General features: G+C 42.2%; 2 protein-coding genes and 1 non-coding gene across 4 annotated transcripts in view; 2 read left to right on the top strand and 1 right to left on the bottom strand.

Moving 5' to 3' along the window:
* ANO10 (anoctamin 10) overlaps positions 1-4,867 on the bottom strand; it is a 255,784-nt gene extending 250,917 nt beyond the window's left edge. Inside the window, exon 1 of the mRNA XM_043442100.1 lies at positions 4,729-4,867. The gene's annotated coding sequence lies outside the window, so the exon portion shown is untranslated. The remainder of the gene's footprint in view (positions 1-4,728) is intronic.
* Positions 4,868-5,114: 247 nt separating this feature from the next.
* Positions 5,115-26,121, top strand: part of ABHD5 (abhydrolase domain containing 5, lysophosphatidic acid acyltransferase) — a 39,185-nt gene continuing 18,178 nt past the window's right edge. Inside the window, exons 1-2 of one of the 2 annotated variants that reach the window (XM_043442087.1) lie at positions 5,115-5,266; positions 24,600-24,685. In XM_043442087.1, the coding sequence (XP_043298022.1) occupies positions 5,220-5,266; positions 24,600-24,685 (133 nt within the window). In that variant the 5' untranslated portion in view covers positions 5,115-5,219. Of the gene's footprint in view, positions 5,267-24,599; positions 24,686-25,136; positions 25,255-26,121 lie in introns of those variants that run through there. The other variant, XM_043442088.1, reaches the window with a different exon arrangement.
* LOC122425251 lies at positions 15,448-15,554 on the top strand. Its single transcript, XR_006264787.1, has one exon. It is a non-coding gene; the product is annotated as a U6 spliceosomal RNA (small nuclear RNA).

The raw sequence follows: 26,121 nt of genomic DNA, 5'->3' as shown, positions 1-26,121 counted from the left end.
TTCTCCTGGCAATCTTGATTCCAGCTTATGACTCACTTGAAATGCCTGGCATTTCACATGATGTATTATTCTGCATCTAAGTTAAAAAAGCAGGGTGACAATATACAGCCTTGACATACTCCTTTCCCAATTTTGAACCAGTCAGTTGTTCCATGTCTGGTTCTAACTGTTGCTTCTTGACCTGCATACAGGTTTCTCAGGAGACAGGTAAGGTGGTCTGGTATTCCCATCTCTTTGTAGTGATCCAGTCAAAGGCTTTAGTGTAGTCAATGAAGCAGATGTTTTTTCTGGAATTCCCTTGCTTTCTCTATGATCCAGTGAACGTTGGCAATTTCATCTCTGATTCCTCTGACTTTTCTAAACCCAGCTTGTGCTGCTCAGTTCATGTACTGCTAAAGCCTAGTTTGAAAGCTACTGAGCATAACCTTGCTAGCATGTGAAATAAGTGCAATTGTGCAGCAGTATGAACGTTCTTTAGCACTGCCCTTCTTAGAGACTGGAATGAAAATTGATCTTTTCCCAATCTGCTGATGTACTGAGCACAGTACTTTAACAGCATCATCACTTTTAGGATTTGAAATGGCTCAGCTGGAATTCTATAACCTCCACTAGCTTTGTAGTAATGCTTCCTCAGGCCCACTTGACTTCACACTCCAGGATGTCAGGCTCTAGGTGAGTGACCACACCATCATGGTTAATCCAGGTTATTAAGACTTTTTTGTATAGTTTTTCTGTGTATTCCTGACCTCTTTTTAATCTTTTCTGCTTCTGTTATGTCCCTCCCATTTCTGTCCTTTATTGTGCCCATCCTTTTATGAAATGTTCCTTCAATAGCTTCAATTTTCTTGAAGGGATTTCTAGTCTTTCCCATTCTATTGTTTTCCTCTATTCTTCTTTGCAGTGTTCACTTAAGAAAGCTTTCTCATCCCTCCTTGCTATTTTTTGGAACTCTGCATTCAGTTGGGTACATCTTTCCCTTTCTACCTTGCCTTTCACTTCTCTTTTCTCAGCTATTTGTACAGCCTCCTCAGATAACCACTTTGCTGTCTTCCTTTTTTTTTGTCCTTTGGGATGGTTTTGGTCACCACCTCCTGTGCAAGGTTACAAACCTCTATTTATAGTTCTTCAGGTACTCTACCTACCAGATCTGAAAGTGTGAAAGTAAAAGTTGCTCAGTCATGTCCAACTCTTTGTGACCCCCAGGAGCCTGCCTGGCTCCTCTGTCCATGGAATTCTCCAGGCCAGAATACTAGGGTGGGTAACCATTCCCTTCTCCAGGGGATCTTCCCAACTCAGGGATCGAACCCAGGTCTCCCACATTGCAGACAGATTCTTTACCACCTGAACCACCAGGGAAGCCCCAGATACTGGAGTGGGTAGCCCATCCCTTCTCTAGCAGATCTTCCCAACCCAGGAATCGAACTGGGGTCTCCTGCATTGCAGGCAGATTCTTTACCAGCTCAACTACCAGGGAAGCTGCTGAGCTACCAGGGAAGCCAGATCTAATCCCTTAATCTATCTATCATTTTCACTGTATAATCACAAGGAATTTAATTTAGGTCATCCCTGAATGGCCGAGTGCTCTTCCCCACTTTCTTCAACATAAGTCTGAATTTTGCAATTCAGATTCAGAATTGCATTGCATTGCATTGCATTGCAATTGCAATTCATGATCTGAGCTACTGTCAGCTCCAGGTCTTGTTTTTGCTGACTATATAGAGCTTCTCCATCTTTGGTAGCAAAGAATGTAATCAATCTGATTTCGGTGTTGACCATCTGGTGAGGTCCATGTATAGAGTTGTCTCTAGTGTTGTTGGAAGAGAGTGTTTGCTATGACCAGTATGTTCTCTTGACAAATCTCTGGTAACCTATGCATGCTTTATTTTATACTCTAAGGCCAAACTTGCCTGCTACTCCACATATCTCCTGACTTCCTACTTTTGCATTCCAATCTTCTAAGATGAAAAGGACATCTTTTTTTGGTGTTAGTTCTAGAAGGTCTTGTAAGTTGTCATAAAACTGGTCAACTTCAGCTTCTTCAGCATTAGTGGCATAGACTTGGATTACTGTGATGTTGAATGATTTCCCTTGGAAGCAAACCAAGGTCATTCTGTTGTTTTTTATGACTGCACCCAAGTATTGCATTTCAGACTCTTGTTGACTGTGAGGGCTACTCCATTTCTTCTAAGCGATTCTTGCCCACAGCAGTAGACATAATGGTCATCTGAATTAAATTTGCATAGTCCCATCCATTTTAGTTCCCTGATTCCTAAAATGTTGATGTTCACTCTTACCATCTCCAGCTTAACCACGTCCAATTTACCTCGATTCATGGACCTAACATCACAGGTTCCTATGCAATATTTTTCCTACAGCATCGGACTTTACTTTCACTACCACATATATCCACAGCTGAGCATCACTTCCGCTTTGGCCCAGCCTCCTCATTCTTTCTGGAGCTATTAGTAATTGACCATTGCTCTTCCCCAGTAGCATACTGGAACCTTCTGATCTGAGGTGGGGTGGGGCTCACATTCTGGTGTCGTATCTTTTTGCCTTTTCATACTGTTCATGGGGTTCTCATGGCAAGAAAACTGGAATGGTTTGCCATTCCCTCCTCCAGTGGACCACATTGCATCAGAACTCTTCACTGTGACTTGTCCATCTTCGGTGGCCCTGCGTGGCATGGCTCATAGCCTCATTGAGTTATGGAAGTTCCTTCGCCACGACAAGGCTATGATCCATGAAGGGCTCTACCAACATAATATCTGCTTAGTCAAAGTAACTGGTGAGAAGGTCACCAGAAAGAAGTGGATTTGGAAATAGGGCAACAGGCTGCCCTGGAACTCTGTGGGGGTGTGCTCTTGGATCCCCACCAAAGTGAAGGGAGGCAATGATGGAAAAGTTCTGGCCCAAGCAGTGACTGAGGTTGGTGTAGGAAGGGCTGTCCAGCTATAGACTGCATCAACAGATTTTGTGCCTCCCAAGAAGACACAGTCTAGGAACTCCAGGGTGGTGTGGAATTAAAAATGGAGCAGTAGGGTTCCTCCACTGCAGGCAGCATCCAGAGGCTGGGTAGATGGCTAATTCCAGCTTGGACATGTTGCCATGGTCACGGACTGCTCTACCACCAGCAGGAGCAAGCTAAAGCCTCGGTGGAGCTACCCTCAGAGTGGGGGAAGATCATGAAATCCCACAGCCCTATGCACTGCTGTGTCAATTTCTGAACAGACTTCAGTACTGGATCAATGGTGATTTATTTAATTTTTTTTTTTTTTTACTGCGCAGCAGCCATAGGCATCTATGAGAGTGGGCTCCAGGTCCATAAAGTCTTGTGGGTGCATACTCGCCAGTTCAACTTTCTGAAGGTGCTGCAGGAGTTGCTTTCATAGTCTTAGGTTGATACTGAACTCAGTAGCACGGGACTGGGATAGTACTCCATACAGTGGAGTCCTCAATAACCAGTCTGGGCTTTATAAAAAGAGGTGCCCTCAGTATAGATATGGTCTGATAGATGGAGATGTTAGAGGGTCAGATTCTGCAAACACACTGCAAGTCTCTAGCAACACCATGAATTCCTGAAACAGGTGGTTTTATATGTTCTACTCTTCCCTAACATATTTATGAATTGGATCAGATATAATAAAAACACTTATCAGTTATTGATATGCCCCAAAAGATAGTAAGTTGCGTTTCCCCCCTCCTCAATCACAGAGGACGCCATCCCTATCCTCAAGGAACCTCCAGTGTAGTTGGAAGAATATTCAACAACGTCCGTTAAAAAGTCACAACAACTAGACAAGGCTGAGAATCTGAGTATCAGATGAGTGCCAGAAACTCTCTGGGTTGGGCAGCTCAGAGGAGAGAGAAAGAGGCTTCAGAGAGAGAATAGAATTAGGGAAGGAGAGCGAGGAACTGCATCTAAAATAAAGGGTAATATATTACAGTGTGTGTGCGACGCATGCTAAGTTGCTTCAGTCAGGTCCAGCTCTTTGTGACCCTATGGACTGTAGCCCACCAGGCTCCTCTGTCCATGGGATTCTCCACGCAAGAATAGTGGGGTGGGTTGGCATCTCCTCCATCAGGGGATCCTCCTGACCCAGGGATCAAACCTGTGCCTCCTGGGTCTCCTGCATTGGCAGGTGGCTTCTTTACCACTAAGGCCACCTGGGAAGCCCAATATATTAAAGTAGGTTCCAGAAAGCGGGAGCCTTGTTTCAATCCATTGTTTCTTAGTGCCTAGAAGAGAGGGGTTGGATGGCATCATGGACTGAATGGACATGAGTCTGAGCAAGCTTCTGGAGATAAAGAAGGACAGGGAAGCCTAGAGTGCTGCAGTCCATGGGGTCGCAAAGACTGAGACACCACTGAGGGACTAAATAACAACAACAAAGAACAGAGTGGGCACACAGTGGGCAAATGGTAAATAGGAAAGAATGAATGGTAGGGAGTGATAGCAATACAAAAGCAGGCAGTATCTGATGGCTAAAAGACTTGAAAACAGGTCAAGAAGTTTTGATATTTACATTAGTGATGCCCCCTCAAGAACTCTTAAGTATCTAAACGCTGACCCTTCTCACCCATCCCTTGTGTACAGAGAGCGGGGATGGACGCGGGCTGCTGGTATGGGTCACTCCTGTTAACTCCAGGGTCTGGAGTGGTGCCCGGCTGTATCAGTGAATATCGACTGACTAAAAGGCCAGTCGCCCTCTCCCTCTGGCCACCCACCTGCGGGAAAGGGTCGGCCGAAGGCCACTCAGCTCCTCCATCAAAGCATTTCCATTCGAGAACGCAACATTTACTGAATGCTAGCCGGGTTCTTTCTGGACAAGTCGCGCCTCAGTCCCCAAGATACTGCTAGGTAGGTACTAGTCCAGTGCCCAGCACCTGACACTCAATATCAGCGGATGATGCATTAATCAGTCATTATTGAAGCTGGTTACCACCTAACGCTGCCGGACGAGTCTCACCGGTTTCCCGCAGGTGGACGATACCGCCAAGCGCTCACAGCAGAGCGCGTCAGACAGGATGACGCCGGCGTGGCTGGTGGGTGGGGCGGCTTGGCCCGGCACGCGCACGCGCGCTGCCGCGCCGTCCTGTCCTGCGAGTGGGCGGGCGACGCATGCGCGGGCGGCGGCCTTAAGGCGGCCGCGGCCCCAAGCATCCCAGTCGGCCTGTCAGCCGGCTAGGAGGTACTGTCAGGCCGTCGCACGGCAGCCATGGCGGCAGAGGAGGAGGAGGTGGACTCGGCGGACCCGAGTGAGAGGTCAGTGCAGCGGGGGCTGCGTCTGGCTCGGGCGCTGCGTCTGGCTCGGGCGCGCGGGCAGTGCTAAGGACTCTAACCTGCCCAGTAGTTCGGTTGTCCCGCCCCGACGCGAATCCGCGCGGCGCGGGGAAGAGAAACCTCTGGCCCCGCTCTGCCCTCAGCGGGCGCCCTTCGGGTCTGAATGTGACCCCGGCTGCGCCAGGAGGCCGCTTGACCCCCACGCCGGCGGGTCCCGCGGGGTCGTGTGAGCGGCTCCGCCGGGCGGCCGCGGAAGTGGCTGGGCACCCAGCCCTGCTGAGGTCAGTTTTGCGGCAGAGACGGCTGCGGACCCCAGCCCTGCCCCAGCTGGACCCACGGGCGCTGAGCGGCGTCGCTGCACTTGACTCGAGTAACGGGAAACGGCCGAGTCACTGTCCGCTTCCGAGCGCAGCTTCCGACCTCAGTTAAGCGCTGCGCTCGGTGCAGCCGGGAGCGAGGGCGAAAGTGCAGTCCGCCCGGGTGTCTCCGGAGCCTGAGGAAGGGGCGGCGCTTCCTCGGGGCAGTGGTGGACCGACAGTCCAGGTTCCCATGATAGATGGGGTGTTTGGAAAGATGACAGAAGGGAAAAGTTGTGAAATAGTAGAAACTAGCTTCTTCCCTTGACTTTTGTTTACGTGAGCCACTCACTTCACAAGTCCATTGTTTTGGTTTGTTGATGAATTTACTTGTTGAGGTAAGATGCCTAATGTTGTGTGATCACAAGTAGGAACCTGTTAGCTGTCACCATCTAGTTCATCACAACATTTTTGGCTCTGAGACTACTTTTATGGGGTCTGTTTGGCCTCCATGTTGTTGGGAGGCTTGCGAGTCCAGGGTACAACCAGGAAAGGAATTTGCCGTTTTGGGTGACAGCAGGAGGTCCTGTAGATAGAGTATAAACTATCCTTAGCAGCTGACCAGTCATAGTCCCTTGTTAGAGGTGGACCTCTTTGGTGCTCTTGGTGATACACTTGAGCAGTATCCAGTATATAAACTGCTGTGGCCTTGTGAACTCTACTAAGCAAGTACCTGCTTATGCTGGGTGTTCCCTCCTGTAGTCATATTAAACTTTAAGGTTGAGCCTATGTGCTAGGTATCACTATACCCATTTTTCAGGTGCAACTGCAGCTGGGACTGCACCAGTGAGGAATGGGAGTGGATTGGAGCTCCCTCGGTATCTGGATTTAGTCTAAGGAGCTTTCCCACATCTCTGCTTGTTTCTCACTGGGATTGGGTTTACTAGGATGTTTAGTTATTATTTCCTTTGCTTCACTGATACTTTGTTATTTAGTCCTTCATTGATACAGAGCTCACTTTAATTTTTTTAAATTGGTTAATCAACAGTCAAGAGCAAAGTGGATTGTGAGAAAACTGAAGTCTTTGAATCAAGTTCCTTATTCTTAAGACATTTCAGATCTAGATGGGGCAATGACATTAACAAAGGAAACAATTATAAAACGGTCATTTTAAGGCTTTTTGTTCTTCACTTGCTAAATCATGTCCAACTCTTTGCAATCCTTTTAACTGTAGCCCCCCAGGTTCCTCTGTCCATGGGATTTCCCAGGCAAGAATACTGGAGTGAGTTGCCATTTCCTTTTCCAGGGGTTCTTCCGGACTCGGATCAAAGCCACGTATCCTGGTTTGCAGATGGATTCTTTACCACTGAGCCACGCTGAGAAACCCCAAAGGCTTTTTGGATCATTTGATTCTTATCCTTTCCTTCCTAGTGCAGACGGTCATGCCTCAGAGCCATTTGGTTTTCAACATCTAATCCTTTTCAGTTGCAGTACAGTTGAGAAAGCAATATGTAACAAGAGTTAGGTAGACTTCTGTTAATTGCTGCAAGGGTTGTCCTAGAGATTGTTTAAGTATCAGTTGGGTTTAGAGGAAAGCTGTCATGGAATTGCCTAGTTGCAGAGTAGACCATAGACTAGCCAACTTGCAGTGATGGTCCAGGGTTATTGCTAAATTTTCAGGAATTTTGCCAACAGTTGGCAGCTTGAAATCAGTCATGGTAGTTGTACTTACATCATGGAAATCATCAAATAGTATAAATAAGGTATTTTTCCCCCTTCATCTCCAGTGGGTTTATCCTACTGGATTTTCATTAGTTTTGATTGTGTTTTTTTGCCTTGGAGATAAGATAGAGAAATCCACTCTCCTATCTTTTAAAAGACTTTTCATGTCAGTGACCCCTCTCTGTTGCCATCTCCCCTTTCCAAATCCTTACCTCTTGACTTCTAAAAATCACAGAACTCCTCAGTGTTACATTCCAGTGGACTTCTATTTTTCTTAATACTTAGCCTTTCTTGGGTCCTTTTTAGTGTTTGACACTAAAGATAGCTACTCCCTTTGGAGACTTTTATCAGACCTTCTACCTCTTATGACATTTTGCTTCTTGTCTTACCTGAGACCAGTAGTTAATTTTGTTTTTTACCCTCATTCACTCTCTGCGATTCTGTCTCCATCTGTGTTTTCATTGTGTTGTTTACTCACAACTGCTTGAGCTATCCTGTCTGTAGGGAGGGCTCAGAATTCCTTAGGATTAAGCCTTCTTCAGTACTCTAGTGATGTTTCTAATTGGGTATCAAGTGTTTGCAACTGGTTTCTCAAATGTAACAAGTCCCAACTAGGACCTCATTTGCACCTCCTTCCCTTGAGCTAAATCATACAAGAAGCTCAGTGCTTCCCCTTGACTTCCTGTTTTTGTTAGGGTACTTACACATTACCCAGATAATCATGATGCTGTGATCACTCACCTAGAGCCAGACATCCTGGAATGTGAGGTCAAGTGGGCCTTGGGAAGCATCACTACAAACAAAGCTAGTGGAGGTGATGGAATTCCAGTTGAACTATTTCAAATCCTGAAAGATCATGCTGTGACAGTGCTGCAGTCAATATGCCAGCCAATTTGGAAAACTCAGCAGTGGCCGCAGGACTGGAAAGGGTCAGTTTTCATTCCAATCCCAAAGAAAGGCAATGCCAAAGAATGCTCAAACTACTGCACAGTTGCACTCATCTCACACACTAGAGAAGTAATGCTCAAAATTCTCCAAGCCAGGCTTCAGCAATACGTGAACTGTGAGCTTCCAGATGTTCAAGCTGGATTTAGAAAAAGCAGAGGAACCAGAGATCAAATTGCCAACATCTGCTGGATCATCAAAAAAGCAAGAGAGTTCCAGAAAAACATCTATTTCTGCTTTATTGACTATGCCAAAGCCTTTGACTGTGTGAATCACAACAAACTGTAGAAAATTCTGAAAGAGATAGGAATACCAGACTACCTGACCTGCCTCTTGAGAAATCTGTATGTAGGTCAGGAAGCAACAGTTAGAACTGGACATGGAACAACAGACTGGTTCCAAATAGGAAAAGGAGTATGTAAAGGTTGTATATTGTCACACTGCTTATTTAACTTATGTGCAGAGTACCTCATGCACAATGTCGGGCTGGATGAAGCAGAAGCTGAAATCAAGATTGCTGGGAGAAATATCAATAACCTCAGATATGCAGATGACACTACCCTTTTGGCAGAAAGTTAAGAACTAAAAAGCCTCTTGATGAAAGTCAGAGAGGAGAGTGAAAAAGTTGTTTTAAAGCTCAGCATTCAGAAAACTAAGATCATGGCATCAGGCCCATTGCTTCATGGCAAATAGGTGGGGAAACAGTGGAAACAGTGGCTGACTTTATTTTTGGGGGCTGCAAAATCACTGCAGATGGTGACTGCAGCCATGAAATTAAAAGACGCTTGCTCCTTGGAAGGAAGGTTATGACCAACCTAGACAGCATGTTAAAAAGCAGAGACATTACTTTGCCTACAAAGGTCCGTCTAGTCAAAGATCTATGGCTTTTCCAGTAGTCGTGTATGGATGTGAGAGTTGGACTATAAAGAAAACTGAGCGCTGAAGAATTGATGCTTTTGAACTGAGGTGTTGGAGAAGACTCTTTCGAGTCCCTTGGACTGCAGGGAGATCCAACCAGTCCATCCTAAAGGAGATCAGTCCTGGGTGTTCATTGGAAGGACTGATGCTGAAGCTGAAACTCCAATACTTTGGCCACCTGATGCGAACAGCTGACTCATTTGAAAAGACCCTGATGCTGGGAAAGATTGAAGGCAGGAGGAGAAGGGAACGACAGAGGATGAGATGGTTGGATGGCATCACTGACTCAATGGACATGAGTTTGAGTAAATTCCGGGACTTGGTGATGGACAGGGAGGCCTTGTGTGCTGTGGTCCATGGAGTTGCAAAGAGTCGGACATGACTGAGCGACTGAACTGAACTGAAGTGAACTTAGGTATTTAGGTTCTTCTGGTCCTCCAGATTAAGAGATGTGGTACTGTCTTTTCACTATCCTTCCCCACCTCCATTGATCCAAGCACAGAATCTGTTCCCACGTCCAGTAGCCTCTAAGTGCAGCATCACCTTTCCAGCCCTGTTGTCACCTGGGGGCCACTTGGTTCAGACTCTGATTACTCCCTTTTCTAAATTATTGCAGGTTTTCGGTACGTGTTCAGTGCCTATGCTTTCCACATAACTTACGTTTTTTAGTTACTTTTACACCCCCAGAGGCACAGACACCCACAGTAGAGGGCTTCCCAGGTGGCTCAGTGGTAAAGAATCTGCCTTCCAGTGCAGAAGATGCAGGAAATGTGGGTTCAATTCCTGGATCGGGAAGATCCCCTGGAGAAGGAAATGGCAGCTCACTCCAGTATTCCTGCCTGGAAAGTTTCTTGGACAGAGGAGCGTGGCGGGCTACAGTCCGTGGGGTGGCAAAGAGTCAGACACTGCTGAGCGCTCATGCAGTCAGTTGCACACACAGTGTGGTGTTATTATATGTCCTCAGCCTGACTTCCAAGCCCTTTGCAGGCAGTGAGGCTGCTAACTTTGGAGTCTTATTTCCTTCCTGTGCTCTGGACTCAAGCCAAGCTGTGTCTTTCATTGTTTCCAACACATGTTCCTTGCTTACCTCCTATTTTTCCATGACTTGGTTCAAGTTGATTTCTCTGACCCCAAACAGATGGTGATCTCCCTTCTTTTAAGATCCATGGTGTTTTCCTACACTTTCTTTATGGCACCTCCATCGTGTCCTGTAGTATCGTTTTTCTGTACTTGTTTTGTCAGATCATTGAAGACAAAGCTTTTGTGTTACTGAAATGTCTGGTTGAGCCCAAAGGGGCTTTATAAATAGAAAGTTTCAATAAAATTTTAAGAATTAAACATTTCAACTGTTTTAAATTTATGCTGACACAAACATTATGATAAAAAATCCTAGTACTTGATTATTTATTTTGTAGTTGATGATTTAAATTTTTTCATTCCGAAACATCAAGTACATCAATAGATACTGTTATAAGAAATTCAAAGTTTAAATTTGTCTAGGATGAGTTTGAGCAGTTAGAATCATAAACGTAAATTATGTAAGAGAATTGTGAATATGGTTCTTCTCCTTGACCTTGGATGAACCAACAGGGAACCATGCTTCGCTGTTTTGCCTGTTCTCCAAAATGCCAGTTACAGACCAGCAAATGCAGATGTCATTCCTGTGACAAAGAACCTAACAAAAGATTTTAAAGTCCCATGGGTGGTACACTTAGTAAAAACAACACTGACTAATACATTTCAGAATAAAATGTGCCTCTGCATGAGTCCTTAAAGTGTATAGTATTTATAATAGACATTCAGAAACATTTTATAGTTAGATTTTTGGTCTAATTCCATAGTTCTGTAATTTCTCACTCCTGATTGTGAATCATGAAATAATTGTCTGGAAAAGTGTTTTTTTTTTCCTTAAAGTTCATTCAATTTGATACCTAGGATCTTTAGTCTTTCATTTTCTTTATATAGTGGATGAACTCATTTCGAAACTAACAACAAAATGTAACTTGGATTTATTAAGCAATGTAAAATCTAAGAACTCCATGTGTAGCTTCTTAATTATGTATGTTGGATGATGATGCTATGTCTGGTTCCAGAATGGCTTTCTTACTATGTGCAAGAAGATATGAAGCAATTAGGGGAAAAGATTTCCAGCACATGGAAAAAGTTATAAGTTAGGAAAATAACCTTAAAAATTGTACAAAAATATTTTTAAATAAAAAAAAATGAAGAACAATAGTTACAGGTTAAAAAGTTAAAAGAATGCTAGTTAATGTGTTGAAATATTAATATATTCAAGAGCCTATGTTGTCATTGATCTCATGGTTATGATAATTTGCTTCCCTAGTATCATTTATTTAAAATAAAATGGCATGTTAATAAATTATGACTTGTGTGAGACATACTCTTTTTTTTTTTTTCTTCTTCTTCTTCTTCTTTTCCTGAGTAGGATTTAAGAAGTCTTTTCTCAGGAAAAAAAGGTCTTTATTTGCCCAAGGGTTATCATTTTCAGTCTGGAAGTTTTCAGTCATTCACTGGTTAAGGAATTATTTCAGAGGAATACATGTATTCATAACTCTAGTCAGTTTGGATATTTATAATAAAAATGAAAACCTCATCATTTCTCTAAATGAGGTAGATAGAATACTTGCTTAGAGTAGCTTATAGAGAGCAGTAATAAACATAGTTTTTCTTTCTTGATAGTACCAGTCAGTATAGGCCATTTTAAACAAACCTGTAATATAATGAAATTCTCTTTACTTGTAACCTAATTAGAAATGTTATTTAAGTAGCCAAAACTATGTGGAAACTGACCAGACTTCTGTATGTTTTCTTCAGAATACTTTGAAACCTCTTTCACTGTTTCACAATATTTACAGTTTGTGCAATTCAGATTTAGTAACACTATGGATAGTCAAATGCCTTAGACAAGAAAACAGGAATTACTAGGAAATTTAAATGTTGATAGCCTAGGATACAAGTACAATGTTAATGCTATTTTATAAAAAAGAGAGAGAGTACATAGAAAATTCAGGGGGAAAGTTTCAGTTTTCTTTGTAGAACTAGGGATACCTAAAATCAGATTCTTGGGTTAACAAACTGTTAATATGCTAAGTACGTCTTATTTGGCGTTCCTTAGAGTTGCCACCTTTGGTATAGTGTTTTAAAGCTTTTACTCAGAAGTCTGCTCACTGAAAGTATTGTTTACATGTTACACGTTGCAAAGCAAGTTTATTTAGTATTTTGTTTAGATGCTTTAGGGCTTGGGTCCTCAGCCTTCCTAGTGAGGTTGGTTCTCAATAGATAAGACAGTGTATGATAAAATCTTCTTGATGCCATAGATAGATAGAGTCCCTATTGTGAATGTCTTATCTTTATATTACAGCTGACACTTTTCATCTCTTCTGATGTCAGGGCCTCAGCAACGTATGATGGTGTTTCCTATTCATCTGCTTATTAGAGAAGTTAATTTTTGCTTTTCTGTGTATTTCCCAAAGTTCTGAGGAGGCAGTCCTGCATCTTGTTCACTGTATCATGGCCATGGTAAATTGAATTGTTCTTTTGAATTTTGTGCCCTCAGAAGTATGGCTGGACATCTGACAAACTTCAGACTGTGTGGTTAGTTCCAGTCTCAGTCTTCCACAAAGTAAGCAGAGAAATGCAAAAACAACTCTGGATGGCATAGGAGATTTTGTGGAAGAGGCAGAGGGTTTCTTTGAAGATGGGGTCAATTTACCCCAAAGACAGGAAGTGAGGTTGGATGGGTGTCTTAGAGAGTTGAACCGCAGAGGTTGCCAGCTGAGTAAGGTGTGGGAACTCATGAGCAAAAGCTTATAAACTGAAGGGAGGAAAAGGCAGACCCTTGCTGTCACTCTTTAAAAATGTGCCTTTGAACCTATTATGCGCTAACACTCAATCCTGTAGAGTAACTCTAAGAAAAAAATAAAGGCAGTTTATTTAAAACACTGTCATCTAGTTAAGGCAAAAACTGATTAGACAGAAACATGAGGGCCAAGGGGAGAGAGGTATCTTTACAGTTCCATTAACAGTGAAGATAAACTTTTACTGTATTTTGTTAAATATATTTTTTTCAGTTTAAATATACTTTAGAAAAACTCCACTTAAAAAAAATTATCTACTTTGTTGAAAAAGCTGCTGTAAAAAACCTGGAGAGTTATTATTGGCCCCTCTTGTGGTTGAAGAGCCCTTGTTTTTAATGTAATGCAATAAATAGCCTTGCAAACATAAAAACATTATTTTGCCCCTTCTCTTTGAGTTAAGGCAATCACTGGGAGGCAAAATGCATAGACAAGACAATCCTATCTCTTAAAAATTGGTTTTATGATGAGTGGTGAATAGGTGAAGGTAGGCATGATTCCTATATTAATGGCTGACACATCACATTTTAAACCCTAGTGCCTTGTGCATAGTAGGCATTCAGAAACTAAAATTTTTTATATATAATTTGAATACTGAAACAAAGATTGCATTTGTGTTTCCTCTGCCCCAATATGTTTGTGATGTGAGGGGGAACAATAGTAGATTATAGTTCATTTTACTTGTATTTATTGTTTTTGTTGTACTGGCCTCTGATTCTCTTTGGCCAAGAACTGTGCTGTTATTGAGGGATATTTGCTGAAAAAAATTAATGAAATTGAGTTGTGAGTAACTTCCTATTGGTACTAGTTCATGTATTTATGGCCAGACATAGACGTTGATGACCATCTTGTTAAGAACTTTTTTTAAATTTAAGCTCTGAAGAGCATGAGATTCTTATAGTTTCCTGTTAAGCTACAACTGAAAAACAATAGCTTTAGTTGCAGCTTTAGCAGGCAGTTGAATAAATTGGAAGTTTCATTGCTGAAGACTTGTTTTTCCTTTATAATTTGTCTATATTTGCAAATAAACTGATAGTAGTAATGCTTTCTGTTATCTTGATACCTTGATAATAAGTTATAGGTAGCATTTGTCAGAGATGCCTAGAGGTCTTTCCTCCTGTTAATTCAGAAGATTTGAAACCGGTAGCAGAGAATGTTAGACTGGAGCCTGATTTTAATATAGGCTATTATGGATCTTCTCTTCTATCCTTCTTTTTTATTATTGAGGCATAATTGACATATATCTTTGTATTTGTTTCAGGGGTGTAACATAATGATTTGGTATTTTTATATATTGTGAAATGATTATCACAGTCAATCTAGTTAACCATGCATAGTTATAGAATTTTTTTCTTGTGATGACAACTTTTTTAGATTTACTCACTTAGCAACTTTCAAATATGCAGTACAGTATCACTAACTAAAGTTTCCATGCTATTCATTACATCCCCATGACTTACTTATTTTATAGCTGAAAGTTTTTACCTTTTACTCTCTTCACCCATTTTTCCCACTCTCCTCCTCTGTCAACCACCAGTTTATCTCTGAGCTTATTGTTGTTATAGTTGTTTTGAAAGATTCCACATGTAAGTGAGATCATATGAATTTGTCTTTCTCTGTCTGACTTAATTTCACTTAGCATGATACCCCCTAGGTTCACCCATGTTTTACAGATGTTAATATTTCATTCTTTTTTATGGCTGAATAATATTCCATTATGTATATGTTTTGTGTAACATACACTCTCTGTCAGCTTGTTGATGGACACTTAGGTTTTCCTGTATCTTGGCCATTGTATTATAGATAATGCTTCAGTGAACACTGGGGTTCATGTATCTTTTCAAGTTACTTTTTTTGTCTTCAGATAAGTACCCAGAAGTGGAGTTGCTGGATCCTAGGGTAGTTTTATTTTTTGAGGAAACTTCATACTGTTTTCCACCAACAGTGTGCCAGGGTTCCTTTTTGTCCATATCATCTCTAACATTTTTTTCTTTCTTACCTTTTTGATAATAGCCATTCTAACAAGTGTGAGAGGGTATCTCACTATGGTTTTTTTTTTTTTCTCACTATGGTTTTGATTTACATTTTTCCGAAGTTAGTGATCTGAGCATCTTTTCATCTGTCTGTTTGCCATCTGTATGTTGTCTTTGGCAAAAAGTGTATTCAGATCCTCTGCCCATTTTTTAACTGGACTTTTTTTTTTTTGCTGTTGAGTTGCATGAGTTCTTTATGTATTTTGGATGTTAACCTTTTATCAAATTTATGATTTTCAGATGTTTTCTCCCATTTTGTGGGTTGCCTTTTCGTTCTGTTGATTGTTTGCTTTGCTGCACAGAAGCTTTTTAGTCTGATGTAGTTGCACTTGCTTATTTTTGCTTTTGTTGTGTTCTTTAAAAACTGATACCTGGTGCTCGCTTCGGCAGCACATATACTAAAATTGGAACGATACAGAGAAGATTAGCATGGCCCCTGCGCAAGGATGACATGCAAATTCGTGAAGCGTTCCATATTTTTAAAAAAAAGAAAAAAAAAAAAAAACAAAAACTGATACCTGAGTGTTTGGCTTCCAGTCAACCTAAATCTAGGTGCTGACTGAGATCCTCCCCTTTGGGACACTGTGTTGGCATACCCTCAACTACTGGGAACTAGTAAAAATAAAATTAGCTTCTTGGACAATCACAAAGGATTGAAAGATGGCCAGGAGCTAGGGCAGGGCTGAACAATAAGATTCATCTCCTGCAACCAACCCTTTACCATTGGGAGAAGTGGTGGTTTTTCATCTAATGCATAGAAACCAACACAGAGAATCACCCAAAATGAGGAAACAAAGGAATATGTTTCAAACGAAAAAACATGATAAAACCTCAGAGGGGAAAAAACCCTACTGAAATAGAAGTGCGATGGGACTGCAGTCAGAAGCCTCCCCACTGGTCCCAGATCTGGAGGTGTCCCCTGGGCAGCAGTCATGCAGATCAGGGCCCCAGTGGACTGGACAAACTCCCTTCTGGAAGATGCTGGTGAGCTATAGCAAGGCAGGGTGAGTGTAAAATGGCATCCCCCAGCCTGCGCTCCATGAACGCACCTCTGTAGCTGCTCATGTGCGCCACACCAGAAGCCTGCTCCTTAGGCCAGAACTCCTGGACAAGTGAACAGGCCTCTTCTGAGAGAGATGAGGGGTGGGTTTCGTCTGTGTGGTGTCCTGGGGGTGGTAGTCTCCGAGAACTGTCTCTGTGATTGTTACAGCCCCATGGCACCCAGGAACACAAGCCCCTCTGCCAGAGCCAGGGAAAGAAGGGGTGTCCTCTGGATAGCAAACCTAAAAACTGGGTTAAGACTAGGAAGCGAGTCTCTCACATGAACCCGGGGTGCTTTCAGAGGGCTGCTTCTGGGCTGGGCCCTGGTGCCCGTGAGGCTACACACAAGCCCTTTGAGAACCATTCCTTGGTGTGCCACCCCCCATGTGTGTCATGGCCTTGAGCCTTAAAACCAGGCATTTTGGGGGCTCCTCTTTCAGGTGCCAGTCTGTAAAGTCAGGGAGCCCTATGTGGGTTATGAGCTGTTTTCTCCTCAGGGAGAAGCAGCTCTGGATTTGTGTTACCTCCTGATTGTGGGTCGCTGTGCTGTATAGTAGGATTTACAGTGAGATTCTGTCTCAGCCTTTCCCACCTGCTTCAAAGTGGTTTCTCTCTAGGTGTGCCCCTTTTATGGAGGGCTTGCTCAGCCAGCTTTTAGGTTGTTGTCAGAGGAGATTGTTCCATCTATAGCTGTGGATTCAGTGTGTGTGTGGAGGAGATCAGAGCAGGATCTTCCATCTAGAACCGGAACCCCAGCATTCTTCTTTTCACATATTATCTCCACAGTATAACCCACCTGCCATGAAAACCTGACCAAGTACATTTGCTTATGTTGTTGTTTAGTCGCTCAGTCATGTCCGACTCTTTTGTGGCCCCGTGGACTATAGCCCGCTAGACTCCTCTGTCCATGGGATTTCCCAGGGGAGGATACTGGAATGGGTTGCCATTTCCTGCTGCAGGGGATCTTCCTGAACCAGGGGTCGAACCTGAGTCTCTTGCATCTCCTGGATTGGCAGGTGGATTCTTTACCCCCCGAGCCTCCTGGGAAGCCCAGTTTGCTTATAGTCCTGTCCTGTAATCCTCTGTGTGTAAGTGTGTTCATGTGCATACATGCACACATAGTTATGAAACTTACTATGAAGTCTTTATATCTAAAGATCAAAAGACAAGAAGAAATTTGACTAGCAGATAAAAAGGAAAAATTATATGTATTTGAAAAAAAGTGTGAAGGACAATGCTTCCGATCACCTTCCTAAATTGTTCATTTTGTTGATTACCCTTTTCTTGACTGACCTTTTTGCACTGACATTTGTTTGTTTTTTATTTTGTTTTGGGAGGTTCAGGCCTGTAACTTGCCCGCATCCTATCTTCTAATGGGAACTGGTGGTACTGGAGGTGCTCTCTGCCTATAGAAATGATCTTTATTTGCCTTCCTTCATCCACTTCTTTTATTTCTTATGACCAAGGCCTTCATTTCACACACACAGTTATGAAGCACTCACATGGCCATCAGCCAGTTAGTGTTTTTGGCACTGGCAATATAAGAATGACGTTAAACGTGGGTTTAGCATTTATTATGCTCATAGTGCAATAGGGCAAATAAATACATAAGCAAGTAACCAGAGCAATAATAATAACTGTATCTGTGACAAGGGTCAGAGGAGTGACTAATGACTCTTGGCATCAGGATCAGGGATAGTACGTATCTCAGGAAAGACAAGGTATTCTGGACAGGAGGAGAGCCACAGAGGCATAAAATATTATGAAATTTGGGGAGTTACGAGGTACTGGAAAAGTACAGTGTGAAAAGATTTAAGATGAGGAGAGGGTAATCTATGGATGGAATGTGAAGCATCTTCTGCGCGGGCCTGAGGAATATGACTTTGTTCTGTAAGTAATGACAACTCCTCAGGCGTTTTAAGGAAGGTGGTCGCCTGAGAAAAGAGTTTTGAAGTCACTCAGTTCAAGTCACATCTCTATTTATGTCATTTAATTATGGATGGCATCACCGACTCGATGGACATGGGTTTGGGTGGACTCTGGGAGTTGGTGATGGACAAGGAGGCCTGACGTGCTGTGGTTCATGGGGTGGCAAATAGTCAGACATGACTGTGCAACTGAACTGAACTTACTAGCGGTATACTCTGGGGCTTGGTGCTTGACATTTCTGAACCTCAGTGTTCGCGTCTGTGAAATGGGTGTAGCCCGAACTGAGAGTATCTTGGATTGTGAGTGACTTAGTCATTCAGCAAACATTATTTATTGAGCACCTGTTATACATAATGCCTAGAGAAATTTTATAGGGAAGGGAAGTGCAGTAGGATGAGCCTACAAACCCTAGAAAAATGTGGTAGATGCTGTATCAACCTATTCAGAACTTAGCATGTTTTTCTATTCAATGCTGTTCTTTTCTTTTTTAAAGATTTTGTTGTTGTTGTGAACCATTGTGGAAGTCTTTATTGAATTTGTCACATTATTGCTTCTGTTTTGTGTTGTCATTTTTTTGGCCACAAGGCATGTGGGGTCTGAGCTCCCCAACCAGGGATTGCACCCACACCCCCGGCATTAGAAGGTGAAGTCTTAACCACTGGACCATTACAGAAGTCCTTCACAGCTCTTCTTACTCATGTATTCTCTATTGTTATTGGTGGCATCTCAGACAGAAACCTAGGAATCCTCTATTATCCCTTCTTTGTAACCAATTATCAAATTCAGACTGTTTTACCTTTTTTTTTGTTATAAAATTTTATTATGATGAAATGCTTAAGTTTTATGTGTTCATTTGCTGAATTTTGACATACATACATACATCTGTGTAATCCAGTTGTATATTAAGATGGAGAGCTTCACAGTCATCCACTTCTAATTCATTGCAAGCAGTACACTTAAGGTGAAGCAAAAAACTTCATATCATGAAGGCATATTAACATGCTAGGTATTGGGATAGAAACTGAGCATGCAGTGAGTCCTCACCTTCAGGGCTATTTTAGTTAGGTGAGGATACTGATGAGGAAATGTGAGCTTGAGGACGCAACTTGAGAATTAAGAAAATAGAGCTTGATTACAGGAGTCCATCCTGCCACCTTGATCTAGTCCTCTTTGGGTATGTGGGAGAAATGGAATCTAATCTGAGGTTGATAAGAGGCTAATGAATCATGGGAAGAAGGGGAGAGGTGTATTCCATGATATTCAGGTCCAGGAACAAGAGGACAGGGAATGTTATATGTCTAGAGGACAGAGAATAAGAAATGCCAAAAATGACATTAAAGCTTGAAGTGAAAGGCTGGAGCAAGGCTGCAGGTCCCAGTGCAGCTCAACTGGAAGTAGCCTCACCTTTGAGACAAGCAGTTCATGTAAAATGACAATTCTCTGTCAATTCTTATCTTTGCGCTCCCTCTGAACCTTATATAAAACTCTTATTTTATGCCTCATCAGTGTTAGTGAATCATAGCTATTGTTGTCAGTATAATAACTACTATTTACTGGGTGTATTTACTCTACCTTGGAGCATACTTCCTGCTGCAGAAGACTTGCAGCACTGGGAAGGCAGGTAGTAGGGGCACAGGTAACGGGAGTGATGCTGCTCCGGGCTGAGGAATACCAGCAGCCACCGGAACCGCGAAGAGACTAGGAAAGAGTTTTCCCCTTAGAGCCTCTATTGGGAGGCTGGCCTTGCCAGCAGTTAGGTTTCAGCCCAGTGACCCTGAATTCAGACTTCGGGTCTCCAGAGCTGTGACAGAGTGAATTTCTGTGGCTTGAAGCACGTGGTAATTTGTTAAAGCAGCCTTTGGCAACAGGGCCCTTGTCAGCTCGCCACATGCACGGCATGCTTCATTGTGTACACGTGCTCATGCCTTTCCTGCACGGGGGATGCCTAAACCGCCACTGCAGCTTTCAGAATATCCGCTGGTTTCGGTTCAGGATGGTGGAGTAGAAGGATGTGTGCCCATCTCCTCCTGTGAGAGCACCAAAATTGCAACTAGCTGTTGAACAACCTTCGACAGGAGGATGCTGGAACCCACCAGAAAAAAGACACCCCACGTCCAAAGACAAAGAAGTAGTCACAGCAAGACGGTAGGAGGGGAGCGATCACAATAAAATGAAAATCCCAAACCCACCAGGTGGGTGATCCACAGACTGGAGAACAATAATGCCAATGAAGTTCTCGCACTGTTGTGAAGTTTCTGAACCCTACATGAGGCTTCCCAGCCTGGGGATCTGACAAAGGGACTGGGAATCCCCAGGGAATCTGGCCTTGAGGGCCAGCGGGATTTGATGATAGCCTTTCCAGAGGATGAGGGAAAGCAGAGACTCCAGTCTTTGAGGGCACAAACAAAATTCTGAGCACACGAAGACCCAGAGGAGAGCAGCAGTAACCGCACTGGAGACTGAACCAAAGCTGGTGTTGGAGGGCCTCCTGTGGAGGCGTGGGTCAGCAGGGGCTCACTGCAGAAACGGGGGCATTGGAAGGTCCCCCTTGGTGTAAACCCTCTTGGAGTTCACCATTAATCCTACCATAGAGTCTGTAGACCCCAGGACTGGGTCGCCACAGGCCAAACAACTACCAGGGAAGGAGTACAACTCTACCTATCAGCAAATAATTGGATTAAAGCTTTACTGAACAAGGCCCCGCCTGCCAGAGCAAGACCCAATTTTTCCCATGCCAGTCCCTCCCATCAGGAAGCTTACACAAGCCTCTTAGCCTCATCCATCAGAGGACAGACAGAAGCACAGTTTTGCAGCGGCTAAAACAAAAACCATATTACAGAAAGTTAACCACAATGAAAGGAGAAGGCAATGGCAACCCACTCCAGTACTCTTGCCTGGAAAATCCCATGGACGGAGGAGTCTGGTAGGCTGCAGTCCATGGGGTCGTGAAGAGTCGGACATGACTGAGCAACTTCACTTTCACTTTTCACTTCCACACAATGGAGAAGGAAATGGCAACCCACTCCAGTGTTCTTGCCTGGAGAATCCCAGGGACGGGAGACCCTGGTGGGCTGCCGTCTATGGGGTCGCACAGAGTCGGACACGACTGAAGTGACTTAGCAGCAGCAGCAGCAACCACGACGAAAAAGCAGAAAGTTCTGTCCCAGATGAAGGGACAAGATAAGACCCCAGAAAAACAACTAAATGAAGTAGAGGTAGGTAACCTTCCAGAAAAAGAATTCAGAATAATGATAGTGAAGAAGATCGAGGATCTTGGGAAAAGAATGGAGGCAAAGATTGAGAGGATACAAGAAATGTTTACCAAAGACCTAGAAGAATTTAAGAGCAAACAAACAAGAAATGAAGAATACACTAGAAGGAACCAGTAGCAGAATAACTGAGGCAGAAGAATGGATAAATGACCTGGAGGACAGAATGGTGGAAATCACTGCCACAGAAGAGAAAATTGAAAATAGAATGAAAAGAAATGAAGACAGCCTAAGAGACCTCTGGGACAACATTAAACACACCAACATTCACACTGTAAGGGTCCCAGAAGGAGAAGAGAGAGAGAAAGAACCTGAGAAAATATTTGAAGAGATGATAGCTGGAAACTTCCCAAACATAGGAAAGGAAATAGTCAACCAAGTTCTGGCAGTACAGAGTCCCAGGAAGGATAAACCCAAGGAGGAACCCACTGAGACACATAGTAATCAAACTGACAAAATTTAAAGACAGAGATAAAATATTAAAACCAAAAAGGAAAAAAATGACAAATAAATTACACGGGAATTCCCATCAGGCTATCAGCTGATTTCTCAGCAGAAACTCTAAAAGCCAGAAGGGAATGGCATGAAAGATTTAAAGTGATGAAAGGGAAGAACCTACAACCAAGAATACTCTACCCAGCAAGACTCCTTCAAATTTGATGGAGAAATCAAAAACTTTTCAGACAAGCAAAAGTTAAGAGAATTCAGTACCACCAAACCAGCCTTAAAACAAATGCTAAAGGAACTTCTCTAGGCAGGAAACAAGAGAAGGAAAAGACCTACAGGAAATAAACCCAAAACAATTAAGAAAATGGTAATAGGATCATACATATCCTTAAATATCATAATTACCTTAAATGTAAATGGATTAAATGCACCAGCCAAAAGACATAGACTGGCTGGGTGATGAAAACATGTGCACCTATGCCCTTCCACTTACCACATCACTCTGCTTGACCCTCCCTAAATTGTATGTAATTATTTTATATTGTTAGTCATGTTCCAGTTATGACTTGCAGTTGTAATTATCTTTTATTTTTTGTCTATTGATTGTGAAAGCTGATAAATATCTTTTACTATTGTGATTACATAACTATGATCATAGTATTAGTCATTACTATTGTATCATGATTGATCAACAGAAAAATAATAGAACTCCGTATCACCAAAACTAGGATCTAATAGAACCTGTCATCACTTTTTAAAATCCAGATGCATATCAGAATTATCTTGAAATTTTTTGAAAAGTACAAATACTCAGGTATTACTTTTTTTCTCCAGAGCTCCAGATATGTTTCTAATGTAGCAGTCGTGTTTATAAACAACTGGACTATATGATGATATTTTACTTTTATCTAGTTTGTTTCATTTTTTGTATTTCATATTCAGTGCTCCCATTTCATTTAGTTTATGTTCTCCAGTTTCTCCATCTCTTCTTTTTTTTTTTTGGATGTTCTTTTTCAAGCCTTTATCAAGTGTAGTAGAAAAGCTTTTGTATACATTATATATGTAAATATGTATGATATATGTATTTTAGAAACATGAATTTTTGCCTAATTGGAAAAATTATGGCATTTTGATTCTATTTGACTTAGTATGAATAGAATGCTATATTTCTAATTAAAAAATAGATAGTCAACAAGCAACAAAGTTTTACTGTATAGCATAGGGAACTGTAGTCAATATCTTGTAATAACCTATGATGGAAAATAAATTCAGAAATAATAAATGTGTATTTGTATAACTGAATTACCTTGCTCTGCACCTGAAACACTGTAAGTCCACTATACTTCAATAAAATGTATTTTTTTAAAAAAAGAAAGAAAAATCCTATTTGTGAAGATCCAGCCCAAAAACAACTTCCTGATCCCTTTAGGGAGAATTAAGCATTGTTAGCTCTGTTTGGTAACTGATATGCCCCAAGTGAATAGAATAGTTCTGTAAAGATAGTGTGTGCTTAATAAGTAACTGTAGAGTGAGTTCATTCTATCATGTATTAGAGTTGTTGGGTCTCCTGTTTCTTCCATTAGATTTTTTTTTGCTTTTTTTTTTTATTTTTAAAATTGAGATATAATTAACATGTAACATTGTTAAGTTCAAGATACACACTGTGTTGATTTATCCACTTATATATTGCAGCATGATTCCCACCATAGCTTGGCTATCACCTCTACCATATCACATAATTCTCTTTTTTGTGTGTGGTAAGAACATTTAAGATCTGGTGTCTTAGTTATGAAGTCTACCGTACAGTATTGTTGACTGTAATCACTATGCCATGCATTCAATCTCCAGAACTTATTCATCTTCTAGTTATAAGTTCTTACCCTCACCTGGTTTAATTTTTCATCATTCCTCATCTTCTCGTCTCCATCCCTGTTGCCCGAGCCTTCATTCTGGCTGTTGTGTCTCATCTGGAACCTGCTTCCTCTTGTTGAATTCTTTTTCTCTCATGAGAAAGGTCACACTTTAAGTGATGCGGGTCAAGTGCCGAGCGCTTGGGAGCTGTCAGGTGACCGCTGATGTCCCGCGTCCTGTCAGGATGTGCCTACGTCTGCTGCTGAGTCAGGATTTGAAGGCTCCCCCTCTGTTTGCTACGAGCCCCACTGTACCTTTCCTCACCTCTTGCCCAAGGCCTGCTTGCTCGTCCTCTGTTTAGCTATCTCCCACCAGATGCCTGGGACATTCTCATCATTTGCTGTTTGCTGGAATCCAAAGCTTTTAATAGTTACCCAGGTCATGCTATGGTAGATTGTACATGGGCCCGACCTCTGCATTTGTTTTAGGAATGTGTTCTACTCTTAACCATGAGATTTGAAGCCTTTTTTTTTTTTTTAAATCTCATTCTTTAGTAAGGTTTCTCTTCTCTCTGCCCTCATAGAAAATGTGTTTTACATTTGCTGTGAACTTGCCATTGAAATGATCGAACTCATGGTCTTTGACTTTTTGTACTTCCACCCTGATAAACTGTCTGGCAGTGGGGTGGGGGAATGCCTTTTTTCTTTCTTCTTGCTCTGTCCATTTTTAGTCTACTTGACTGTGTGGAGTGTGACTGTCCATGGAGGTAAGATGGACTTTGAGATCTACATGGAGGTTCTCAGCTTGAAGCTGTCTGTATCTCAGTACTTTATCACAGCGCTCTGTACCTATTTGGTGGACTTGTCACCTGCAGACAGCTTCCCTATCACACAGTGAGCTTTCTATTCTGCTTTTCTTCCCCCTGTGCAGCAGTTGGGAGTTGAGAAGAGCATGAACTCACCTCTTTGTATTTTGTTTTGATGCTCTAGGTCAGGATGGCTAACTGGTTGGCTTCCCACATGGTGCCCTACGTCAACCTCACACCTTAAAGAAGCTGAAGAGAAAATTTTAAAATGTAAGGTTTTCTTCTTGTAAGTGAACTGAGCCGTTTACTAAAATAGGTCCCATATACTGCATTGCCTTGAAACTGAAGATAAGATTCTGTGGTGTGTTAGTTGTTGGCAAAAGAACTTTTTTTCCTTTTTCATGTCATCAGTAAGTATGTAAGTGTGGAAAGAAGTCAAGGGTTCTCAAACCTTTTGGTCTTGAGGTCCTTTTATACTCTTCAATTAAGAAGTACCTCAAAGGTCTTTGTTTAGCGGTTATAGCTATTAATAGTTACTGTATTAAAAATTAAAGCTGTATAATTTAAACTGTGGTAACTTATTAATTTACTTTAAAACCCTAGCAATAAATGCACTGCAGCTTAAATAACGTTTTCTAAAAATAGCTATTTTCTGAACAAATGTATAGAGACTAGTAACATTGTTTACAAGTTTACAGATCTGTTTAATGTCTGGCTTAAGGTAAGACCCCTGGATGCCTATATGTGCTTCTGCATTTAGACTGTTGGTCATCACTTACCATGTGTTCTCTGGAAGGCTCCACTGTATACCCATCAGAGAATGAGAGTGGAAAAAACAGGTAACGTCTGAGAGTATTTTGAAAATAGTTTTGACCTGGGAAGGCCTCCCGAAAGGGTCCCCAACTCACCAGGGGTGCTTTGAGAGCATTCTGCAGGTGCTGTGGTGCAAGCAGCCTTGTCTATTGGAACAGATGGTGGAGTACAGCCATGTAACCTGCTCTAAGCCCAGGGCTGCAGCCAGGGTTTACAGGATCTTGGGCAAGTCCCTTTTCTCAGTCTCCTAGTTTCTGCCTATAAGAGGAAGTGGGTGTGGTGATCCTTAGAATTCTTTCTGGTTCTAGGATTGTAGGATTCTTTATGTTGGCATTCATAGTAGTACGGAAACTTTTTTGTTTTTCTTGTTTCTTGTGAGTGCTGAAGTTTACCCACACGTGTACTCTCAGAGTATTCCTAGGTATCTGTGGATATACTTTCAAGTAATGTTCTTTACTGTGTAGTTTTGTTTAGAGGAGGAGATTAAATGGTGTACATCTGTGATTATTGTGTATGTTTGTACAGGTACTTACACCTGTTTTTCATCCTCTCTGCTGCAAATGAATTTCCTTTGTAAATTTGAATGATTAAGGAAAAAGTGACCGTAACTGGATATATCCCTGGAAGGGGACATTTAGCCTTTTTACATGGATTTTTAACATGAAACTCCATTGGGTAATCTTGTTCTCTCCAAAGCTGGGAAGGTTGTCATTGCGGTTTACTAAATGAAAAAATTCTTGTCTGGAGATTTTTTTTAAAACAGGGTGGGAGCGCTAGGAACTCATTTCCTGTATCTAATGAACATACTGATTTCCTCCTGCTAGGTTCTAGGGATGCAAATAGGAGAACTGGCCCCCGCTCCCGTGTCAGACACAGGAGCACAGTGAGATGAG

This window comes from Cervus canadensis, chromosome 22, assembly GCF_019320065.1.
Source record: "Cervus canadensis isolate Bull #8, Minnesota chromosome 22, ASM1932006v1, whole genome shotgun sequence".
Taxonomy (NCBI): domain Eukaryota; kingdom Metazoa; phylum Chordata; class Mammalia; order Artiodactyla; family Cervidae; genus Cervus; species Cervus canadensis.
The sequence above is the reverse complement of the archived record's forward strand: the minus strand, read 5'-3'. Positions and strand labels throughout refer to the sequence as shown.